General features: G+C 38.2%; 1 protein-coding gene across 1 annotated transcript in view; it reads right to left on the bottom strand.

Moving 5' to 3' along the window:
* Positions 1-419: 419 nt before the first annotated feature.
* Positions 420-11772, bottom strand: part of CRLF2 (cytokine receptor-like factor 2) — a 17851-nt gene continuing 6498 nt past the window's right edge. Inside the window, exons 2-8 of the mRNA XM_009281350.2 lie at positions 8744-8855; positions 7813-7985; positions 6086-6225; positions 5185-5347; positions 3017-3131; positions 1900-1984; positions 420-692 (exon numbers count right to left, since the gene is read on the bottom strand). Of these exons, the coding sequence (XP_009279625.1) occupies positions 420-692; positions 1900-1984; positions 3017-3131; positions 5185-5347; positions 6086-6225; positions 7813-7985; positions 8744-8855 (1061 nt within the window). The remainder of the gene's footprint in view (positions 693-1899; positions 1985-3016; positions 3132-5184; positions 5348-6085; positions 6226-7812; positions 7986-8743; positions 8856-11772) is intronic.

Below are 11772 nucleotides of genomic sequence, written 5' to 3' on the forward strand. Positions count from 1 at the left end.
CTAGCAGAAAAATCCCTTTATTTTCTCTCTTCATTTGGGAAGAATAACAGTGTAGTTTGCACTGCTCTACATACTCTATAAGCGCAAGGACTGAGTCTCGGCTCTGCAAACGTGTTATGGAGGAGCTCTTGTTCTCTTCTGTCCATAGCAGGAAAATGGAGCTCAGTTTAGTCTGAGAGATAAACACCAATTAGAACAACAAACCCTAACTCTATAAATTATCAGGTGTTTATTTCAAACTCTGAGCCTGCCCAAATGGTCATAAGTGCTGGAAAAGAACAGATCTGAAACCAGATAACACAGCCTAGTGTCTTTCTTGATGTGAGTCTACTCATGACAAACTTTTCTATTCAGCCACTCCCCTAAACTCATCAGGAACTTTCATGTCATTTCCTAACACCTTCTGCGTTATGCAAATTTTATAACATCACATACATATCATCGTTCATTAAAATCTGGAAGCCAGCAAAAGAAGCTATAGTGTTGGATGTTGGCATCAGGCAGGCTATCTGAGCTGCTTTGGAGTCATTGTTTTCAGCTGCTCTTGAAAAACTGAAGATTTTTTCTTGAGAACCCTGTTTGTCACTATTCTTCTCGTCTTCTTGCTGGCTTTCTGCCTCAATGATGCACTCTGGCTCTTCATATTCTGGCTTGGTTTGTACCATTGCGTGAGCAGTTTTGTCTATCCATTCCTAGGAAAATGAAAGTGTTGATGTTGGCAGGGACTGAGAGATCAATTTAAAGAAACCTGGCTGTACAGACACTGATATTCCTTTAGTAATGGCATCTTTCCAGGACAAGCCACAATGGAGAAGATGAAAAGGAAGCAATATAGACAAGCAGGACATAAGACAGCAGGATGGAAGAAAGGCAGGATTGCAGGAAACCAGACAGGATTCCACAAGCGCACACAAACTCCTACTTATTATCGAGACCACATTAAGTACATCTTCGTATTTAATCAGGGCCTTCAGAAAACCTTGGATGTGTGAAATACCTGGTGTTCCCTCCTTGATAGACTCATGCATTCTTTGACCCAAGCCCTGACTTAATCTGAATTGAGACTGAGTTTACATGGATATTTACACAACATAGCATTTCTGTGTTAAAGCTTCAGTATTAATTTACATTTCTATCTTTCTTCTTCAGTTTCAGTTTAAAGCTATCTTATATATAGAAAGTTTTCAGTTTGTCACTGAAATGTTATTACTGCTCTTTGATATTGTCATTGGGTTTGAAAATGTAAATATTTGACCTGTCTCCACTCAGAGGAAACTTAGTAGTAATTGACATAAAGACAGCCCAATTAATACAGAAAAAATACGTCACATATGTGATGTCATGGACTCAAGAAGCAGTAAGAACACAAAAGCAAAACCTGTGATCTATTCATTTGACAGCCATTTCATGTCTAGAGGTTTAGCAACCATACACCTCTGTGGCTAAGAAAGGGTGCTTCCTACTGTGATTGATGCCTCCAAAGGCATGAGTGCCATCACTGGCTCAGTACTAAGTCTCACAGCACTTCACAAACATAAAGGGCAAGATCAGGTTGAAGCAAGCTCCCTGAGCTATTGTGTGCAGGAATGGATGCAACTACCACAATGGCATCTCACTGGATATTGTGCCTCTGGACACCCCTTAATTCTTCTCCAGCAATTTCTCTCTCTCTTTCTACAGCAAGTGTCTTTTCACAGTGCCAAAGTAGCACTACACTGATTGTATGAGCTCTGGTATTTGCTCCGTGGATCCTCGTGGTGATGTTTCATGAGGGGAAGGGCTTTTCTCTTGGGTCAGAGAGAGCTTGTAGTAATGTCTGTGCAAAGCAAGTATCAGTAGCTACTTTCAAATAGCTCAACACTGTAGAGTTCACAGCCTTGCTAGGAAGGGAATGTTTACCTGGAAGTTTCCATTATGATCATTGAAGAGATCAACAAATACGTATTTTGGATCCGGTATAGCAGGCATGACTGATTTTTGAAGCCTGCAAAGAGGAAAGGAAAATACAAATCAACGTTTTGTTATAGTGTAGTCATTCATACAAAATTCTACTTCAGCACAGTTCTGTAGCCACAAATATATTTTACATGACAGTACTCTAGGCTTGATTTCTTTTAAATGTGTTCTAAAGTCAAAAAGCAGTTATAAGAGTATGATAACGCCGTCAGGCTAAGAGTGATTTTTCTCCTGGATTTTCAACCAACCCCATCCTAGTAAAATCTGGACTCTATACAAACTTCCAGCTAGTCAGCAAGTGCCATTCTACTCCATGCAGTAGTCAGAGCTTTATAGTCCCCTAGACAGGGAAGATAGTGCAACAACCAGCTGTACTGGCTGACTTAGTGAACACAAACGTAAACTTGAAACATAGAATTATAGGAGAAAAAACTCAACTTATGATCTAAAAAGGTTATCAGAGTCCCATATACTTTCAGCTCATTTTCTGAAATACTACATTTTTGGCTTTTTTTTTCCCACTGAAAAAGCCAAAATTTGGGGCCTTTGCAGGTTTCATTTGTTGTTTGGTCATTTGGTTTTTTTTAAAGTGTAGATTCTAAATATGAACAGAGTCGTTCAACTGCAAATCCAAATATTGATACAGTCTTATTAAAGCTGAATGCACTCAAGCTTACTTCAGCCTACTGCAAACAGACATTGAGTCTGATGAAAGTTGCACAAAAGAATGTCAGTTCAGAAGAAGTAGCCAAAATACTTGGCTTCTCAGGATTTAACTAGATTTCTAAAAGGAAGAAGAAATTAAGTGGAAGAGACAGAATTTTATCCTGAAACATTGTCTTTTGCCAGAATTGTTCTGTTTCTGAAAATTAAAAGCCTTGATGTTTGGAAGGCCAGGATGCATTATCCCTCAAATAGTAATTAAGCTACTGACTTCTACATCTTCATGATGACTTCATTTATCAGATAAGAATTTTGAGTGCTAAAAGACTTGATCCTAAATGATAGCTCTGTTTTCATGAAATGTTTATTTAATAGTAACCAATAAAATTATACTTACCTCTGCCATTTACACAGAAGAATCAAGAGGATAAGTATCATTAGAAGTACTGCCAGAAAACAACTTAAAAAAATTACTGTGTTTGACTGAGATTTTGTATCATCATCACATGAATCTAGGAATAATCACAAAAAAAGTATGTGAAAAAAACATTTTTTGCTTTAACAGTAAATATTCCTAATCACACTAGAACATTGACTTTTCTTTAAAAAAAACCAAAAGTTTAAGAACAAATAAGACAAATTCAGTTGTTCAATTGAAACTGAAAAGAAAAGCTATCCTTCCCCACACCTTGCAACAAAAGAAAATTGTGCTTTTATTTATCTAAATTGACCTGGTACAGGACAAAAGAGTGGGCTTACAGGCAGAGTAGAGGCGTTATGAATGAATCGAATATTTCTCCTCATCTTCATCACATTACATGGACAGTGATACAGCAACTTTGTGCTAAGATGCGTATTACATACACCTACGTATAATCACCAAAGCTGCAAGTGCAATTTTACATGTAGCCTAAATGTCTTATTTCCCAAGATAAAACAAACAAACAAACAAACAACATCGCCCCCATCCCAGCAAACAAAAAGCCAGCAAACCACAAGTGCCAATACCCAGAAAGTAACTAGTGGCAAGATATCGTCTAGCACACAGATATATAATAATATATACCTTTATATCAGGTATATAAAACTAATGCATTTGTGCACTTTTCGGCATTCTCAGTGTTTTGCCTGCAGCTTTTGTAATGTCACCTCAAAACTCTACCTCCTATTACTGACCTTCTGCTCTCCACATAAATACTATAAATACTAAATGATTATTCATGCAGGAGCAACTGTCCAGCCTGTTCCACCTGCCTGCTTTGTTCAGCTTGCCAGAAAGCCACAAGAAAAGTTGCGATCCCCAAGTAAGCTATGCAGAGTCTATGAAATTTCTTGAGCACAGCTTTGTTCATGGCTTCCTCTGATGTTAGATTTGGAGTCAATAATAACAAGTCATTAAAGTCCTGAAGTGAAGCACTTGCCCCAGTGAAGGGGCTGTGCCAATGTCACTTCTGATCCAGGGGCTCCCAGAGTGACTGAACCATTAGTCTGTCCCCTCTGTGCTTTCCTTCCTTGCAGTTACCTGCCAGCAGCCTCTGGTCAAATGGTCCAGGTAGGGCTGTTTTGTGCTCGCCTCTCAGAGGTGCACAGGGAGACGTTGTCCTCTGTGTTTTCTTGAGGTCATTTGTCAGCCACACCTGAGGACATTGTTGCAGGCTCACAGTCTGCATGGTGGAGGAGGCTTCTCTGGAGGTCAGCACTGTGGCTACTACTAGTGCACAGGCTACACACAACTATGCTCCAGGGTGTCATCCCAGCTTTGTGTATACAGATTTTCTTCAGGTGAGCTGATAGGCCAGTGCATTTTAGAGAACTCACATCTGGGTTCATTGGACATTTGGGTGTCTCATAGTTCTGATAAAGCCTAGTGGGTGGCATTTTATGCTTAGCTGATATGATACGAATGTGTTGGGATGGTGTACGGTCTTTTCTTTACTACAGCAAATCTGTTCTTTGGTTTTGATAACCAGTAGAAATACTGTTTCCATCAAAGATCTAACCACAGTCAATCGCACTTAGTTAAATGTGTCTGTCTGGTGGGAAAGCAGTGCTGATACTGACTTTGCTTCCATTTTATCTCTTTTCCCTCATCCTCCCTGTTTTGATCAATCCAGCACATATGAGCATCAGACTGCTATGACCTCTGGTCCTGTAGTTCAACTGGATGTACTTTGAAAACAAACTGCCTTCAAAAATGGGGCATCAAGGATTTTCTTAGGGTTCAAGTTTCATGTCCATATATCATATGTGGACACACACACATGCGCGCCCCCCCATGCATCACATTGCTGTCATTGATGGACTCTAGACACTATTGTAAGACAAATAATAAGGACACTCTTAACTTTGCTGATTATGGCATAAATTGATAGTGTTATGGGCCATGAGGAACAAAGCAGACAGGAGTTAAACATGGGCAATTAGACATCCACATGAACTTTCTTTGATAACAGAAGATGGAGCACAACAGTGCAACGTTAATTTGCTACATGTTCCCAGCCCCTTTTGCAGTCACCCCTTCCCCATTTGTACTCAGACAATATATGAATGTAGCACAGCCATTACCTAATAATGTGCCATTCATCCAAAATGTTTCTGCTTCCCAGTCACTGCTGTAATTAACTACGTTGCAGTAGGGTACTAGCCTCTTCAGTCTGACCCGGAAAGAATAGCATTTCCTTGTATCAAAGCCTTGCTCTCCAACACTGCAACACTTAGAAGTTCTGGACTAAGAAGGAAGGCGTATCATCGTTAATTCTGGTTTTCAAGACAGTGCTTCAGAATGTTACACTCGGTCACGGTCACAGCTAGGGCAAGTGATAGGCCAACCCAAAACCCCAGAACTGCATTTTAACTTCTCTGAGTTTTGAGGAATTCTGTTTCTTGACTGACTCTTCACTATCCATAGCCATTCCTCATTGTCTGATATTGAGTTGAAGGTCATGACAATCATTACATAGTGCACTATGTTACAGTTGCATATTTACAATATGCAAAGACACTTTGATCCACAAAATATTTACAATCTATTTTTGAGACTGGAAAGGTTTAAGTCAATGAAATAATATTTAGAAATACTTAACAGCTAACTTTAGAATAAATAAAAATCCTGTGTCATCTCTTTTCTTTCATTCTATGTCATGTTTTTTTCTCCCTTTTTCTCTCTTCTTTTAACTCTACTCTGCTTTCTGCTTTTGTCTTCCAAAACTCCTCTATTCTGAATGTATAACCTTTCCCTTAGATTGTACTCAGCTCTTTGGGTGGCAATTAGATAGAACTCAAAAAGTAAATGTTTTCTGGCATGGCAGGGATCCAAGATCCTAAAAATGTAACTGATTTCTGCTACCAGCTATATTTGAAAATACAGGATGGGAGAACAATTTGAAAACAACTCTATTTTACATTCTATGGAGATGCTACTTCCAGCTCCTTCCAATGTTGATTAAAAACGTCATGTCCAACTCACTTGCCAGTCTTTGTCAAACTTGCTTTTGTATTGAAGCTCAAGTCTCAAGCACTTCACAGCTCTCTCTGGTTTATTACAGCTTACAGTAACGGTGTCCTCTTTCCAGAAGAAGGTCACATTTTCTGGTCTATTGGGCTTTACTAAGAGGAAGAGAAACAAATTATGCTATAGTGTCTTAAAAAGAAGTAATTGGCAGTTAAAATTATTGTTATTCCTTCCTTGTCTCAATGTTTCTCTGAGTAGTAAGTGAAGAAGGTGGACTTTCTTCTTGGAGAATGCACTTTTGTAGCTGAGCTCCCTATTAAACATCAAAATGGAGCTTGACACCATGACACTGCTCAGCATTCAAGGTGCCACATTCAAAGGTAGATACTAATTCATGTCAGGAACTTATTGCAAGTACTTAAGGAAGGACTCCAGTCTCCTCATACTCCCTGCAATTAAGAGAAAGAAAGAGGCTCCTTTATTGGAAAGGGACTGAAAAATTCAGTACCATAAAACCTACAAGAGACACTTGTGCAGCTGCTGGAGGCTATGTGGGATATGGTGGTGCATCTGCAAAAAGCACTGGATGTCTACCTGTGCACAACTGAATGTTTTCAGATGGTCCGAAGAGCGTGCAATGGTTTGATCTACGTAGCTGGTTAGTCTTCAGTAGTGGGAAATAAAGGAGTGAGAAGAGTGTTACCTGCTTTCGCAATCCTTCTAGTTGCCTTTTTGTATAATGAAAATTCTGCCTGCTTAATTTAAAGACTTAAGTCTGATCCTTGATATCTGTGCTTTGTTACCTAACCCTTTTGAAATTCATTTTACTATCAGTGGGTGTTTAATAACCAAAATTCGAGGATCAGGTTGCAGCTTTCCATAATATACCAGATATTGGTAAAATTATGACATATAAAAGTATTCTCAAAGTTAGATGCCCTGACAGGTTTTTGTTTAATGCCTTTTGCTAAAACATTATTAATAAATGCTGATAATGTATTTGGAATATATATTTTTTTTTCAGATAATTCTGCATTGTATATTTTCTGTGTGATTTTTATCAGAAAAAATCCCTCCACTTTAAATGATGTAACTATGTGCAATTCCAGAAGATTTTGATAAATTAATCTCACACTAGATGTAAAATATGTATTTGGGAGCAAGAAGGATTTAATAAAAACAGGAACATCGTCTCTCTAGTAGTAGGAGGATGTCTCTTTTACGCTGTCAGACTGTACCAGAGCCACTCAACAAATTTCTACTGACATCTGATGATGGTTTTATGACAGCCTCTTTGATGAGAAGTAGTTTGCTGCCTCGCATCCCATGGAAGATGGCAAAAGAACGGAAGGTTGAAAATACAAGAAAGATCACACAGCCAGCACTAAGACAAGAAACTATCAACTTTTATTCATTTTCCTGATATGAATACTGAGCAGGCCTGCACTAGACTAAGCACACCCATATATTTTAGTATTTTCATTCTGATTTTGAAACTGTGTTTTGGAACAAATCTGACTGTCCCATGTTGGGATTACCTGTGCAGCTGTACACAGGCCTATGTAACTACTGATGACAGCAAGGGATGGAATTCAACATGAAATAACTATAGTTTGGTTTTGGCACACACACTAATAACATTTTATACACCAATATAACTGATTTCTTCTCAAACTAAGGACAACTAGAGAATCAGTGAAGACACTAGGACTACCAAAGTAGTTGTGATTTTACATACTTACTATAAAAATCAGATTTCAGTCTTTTAGAAAAAAGCTCTTCACTTCCATTGCTGTTCCTGATAGAGATGGCAAGGGTGGGTCCATCTGTCTTAAAAAGACATCCAGAATTATAATCTTGATCCAATAAATAGGTGGGACATGGCTTCCAAACTTTGTGCTTGCCTTCATCAAATCTATAAATGAAATAATATTGGTGAATGGAACACTCTTACCAGTTAACACAAGTTAATTCCTTTTTGTTACTGTTCTTTCCTTTTTATTTCTTTCTTTTTTTTTTTTTCTTTTTCAAATGCTCTTACCAAGGGAATTCTGTGTATGGAATTTCTTGAAGTGGCAAATTTCATAATGGTGTGAGGGAATTAATTACCCAAACCTCATTGACTTTCCAGCCCTGGGTTTTGATGCAGTCTCAAATTACCAAGTTTCCTTCATGTTGTTGTTGTTGTTGTTGTTGTTTTCTAATAAGAGAATGACTTGCTCAAAGAGATGTTTTCATGAACCTGTTTCCAAGATTGTACTGCTAAAAGTTGTTTCACATATAACACCCAGAAAGAAAAGGGAAAATGACAGCTATGACTGCCTTTAACCAAAACATTAAATTTCTCCTAGCCATTAATGACGTCAGTTAATAAGGAAAATGCACACACATATGTGGAAAAAACACAACGACAGAAGAGGGACAAACCTGTCATATAATGTCTATTGTGACTGACTATTCAGCAGGCTTATTAATTTGTACGCTTCTGTAGCAGGTTGTGAATATAAACAGGTTTAATGCTGGATGATTAACAAATGTTAAAAGCATTTTCAGGTACAGTTCACAGAAGACTCAAATGGACTTAGGTATTTCAGCCTCCCAAAGTAAATCCTTTAAGAAGGGAAGAATAGGCATTGTGTGTGTATATATATGTATATATAGTCTTATACTCACGTATAAGAAAATGACACATTCTCACTGGGAAATAGTTTTCTTGCTGCCCATGTGATCTGCATCTTCTCATTGTTGAAATTGATTATTGTGGTGTTGATGGCATCTTTCCAACCTGACCAGGACATTGACAGAGAATATGATTTCAGCAGTGAGTATGAAAAGTATCCCTTGACATTGGTAGGCAATCAGTATTTCAAAGATATGTATGCAATAGACTCAGATGATCATAAAATAAGAAGACACAAGAATATCTAAAATGCAAGGAAACAGAGTAAAATAACTTAGAGAGGTTGAAATTAGTATTTCAAAATAGCAAAATGAAAAAATGAAAGCATGCACAGCAACACCAGAGAGCACCCCATGGTCCCTGGGCCAAAATGTATAGACTGGTTCACGTGTATTCAATGCCTAGGGCCTATACCTTGAAGCCAACTTCCCCACATAATACATGCTAAGGTTTTCCTGCTAAGGAAAACTACTTGGGAACTAATACCACATGGACCTTGTGTGTAAACTGTCAGATGTTTACTGTAAGAAACAAGGAACTAACACCACAGGTCAAGACCAGGTCAAGACCCATAGGAACCCAGAGCAGATCAGCACAGGTAGGTGTACTGCATATTTGATATATGTGGTTCTGGCCAATTCCATCTTACAGACGAGCAAGATCATTTAATGTCCTCTGACTGCATGCAGATATTAGTTCCTTTCCTGACCTTCTCCTTGTTATACCTCTTGCTAGGGACACAGGTATTTTAATTCTGTGTCCATCAGGATTCCACAATCAGACACTGAAGATAAATCTGACACTGAAAAATGAAGAAATTAAGAAGGCAGAAGGATTAGAAATCCATTCTATATCAAGGAGAAGGGCAAATTATTTATTTTGCATTCTATAAGATGTGAAATTATATTTACTTGAATGAACAAAGAGAAAGAAAATGTCTCTTGAATATCAGCAAGAAACCACTTGTGGGTAAAATTTGCAGACTGCTGTCTTCAGACATGAAGTGTTTACCACTAAAAACTTTTGCTGGAATATTCCCATCTAGCAGGAGAATAGAGGATTTTAGCTTTTTTTGCTGTCTACATTTTATGCCACTCTGGACTTTAAAAGGGGTTTAAAGTGGAAAAATTTTAAAACATTTCTTATGAGCTTTTTATTACATACAGTGATCCTGAATGTTCATGGGAATCAGGCCTATCTATCCTCATGGTTGCTATCTTTTGCTCCGTAATCAACACTAAGAATGTGAGAAAGACGTGGGTTCAAGTAACCGTTTTGCCTGTTTTCATGGCTGTATCTCTGCATCTAGGTGTTTCATGACTTCTGTAATTAGAGTTAGTCAAAACATTTTTGTATAGGTGTAATTGTGTTGTAACATATTGTTTTGTCAAAATCATTCAAGAGACAGAAATCCAAGAGACGCTGGGTAGATGTACCTGCAGGTCCCTGCTACATGATTCGTGGAGCTCTGGTAAAAATGATTCTGCTCTTACTCAAGAGAAGGACTTGAAACTAACTCCTCCATCTCCTCATTAATGCCTGCAGGCTTGTTCTGCATTGTTTTCTCAAACTGAAAATCTCATGTGTTTTTCTGAAGAATAGAGAAGTCAGTACTATCACGCACTGAAGCAAAAACAGAACTTCAATACCTGAGAAGCTATCATAAGATGGAATTTATCCAGCCAGTTCTACCTCTGTTACAAGAGACTACTTAGCCCTTGTTTCCTAACTCCTCAAGCCCTTTGTAAGTCCCCTCAGCAGGTTTAAGAGATACTGTCGTCTTTAACTAAAGCCACTAAGAAATATGATGGCAAAGTGCCTAAGAGTGGATTCTTTGTCTGCAATTACATTTTAATTTTTATGGACTAAATTCTAGCGTGATTGTGCTGTGCGTTATCTAGTGTTATGCTTAGTGTAACTGAAATCCATATGACTACTTGGAATTAGATTTTCAATAAATATAGTTAAACATATATTTAATGCACATTTGAGTGTATGATTACGTTCTCCATCTTTAAAGAAAATTAACATTATAAAAAAAAATATAAATGTTAGTGAATGGAGAATACTGTACTGTCCTGAGATCATTTTTGTGAGTATAGAACGAATCCTTTCAATTCCTTTTAGAAGCAACAAAATATGTACTTTCCACTTTTTGATAATTAGTCTGATTGCAGATATTTTTGCTTTGAGAAAGAACTGTTAATGTCTATGCTTCAATTATGAAAATAAAACCAGGAAGAGTACTTGCTTTCTTAATCACGTATTTTCAAGGATAATTAATTTCAAAATTAATTTATGACGTTGTTTCTATGTGCACAATAGTTTGGCACAGTGACAGACGGCAAAATGCTGGTTTTAGGGCATGTTTTTAAATCAATTTTTAAGTCAAGCATGAACGAAATTCTTCAGGTTAATCTCAGAAGGTGGCTTAACATCCCTGCAGAGAGCTGTGCACATACGTCTTCCTGTGCTTGACAAAAAGATTTCAAACAGGCTATGTGCTAAGCAGAGAGGCATGCAGTCTTGCCAGTAGGATATAACAAAGAGTGGGTATCTGAGAGTCCTAACTCAGGCATAGCCAACTAATCCAGGCTGTGCCAGGACCCTTACCAGACGAAGGGTGCCAGCTCAAAACCCTCACTTGGACTTGGGCACCTGGGCAGCCCCACTGAAAAACACAACAGTGGTTTTTCCATTTTTTGGAGGGTGAGCTCAACACCCAGCATTTATCCCATTGCTGTCCAGCTGTGAGGTTGAAGCAGTTGGCCCATGATGCGAAAGATCTGTTTGCATTGATTTCTAGTGTGAAGCAAATGGTGCAGGTTCGGTTTATATATGAGACTGGTCTCAGGTTGCTCAGTACCATGGAGCTGCTAGTATCTGAAGTCTGAAGGGACTTGTAAAGCGAAGAGGTAACTTTACCGGTGAAAAGTAGGTGCGTGCAGATGTCAAATGATCTGTAAAAGTTTTGGGGGATCTTGTAGAATTTGCTATGAAAAATGGCTCTAATCGTTCAGTC

The sequence above is a fragment of the Aptenodytes forsteri genome, unplaced genomic scaffold (assembly GCF_000699145.1).
Source record: "Aptenodytes forsteri isolate BGI_AS27 unplaced genomic scaffold, ASM69914v1 Scaffold212, whole genome shotgun sequence".
NCBI lineage: Eukaryota > Metazoa > Chordata > Aves > Sphenisciformes > Spheniscidae > Aptenodytes > Aptenodytes forsteri.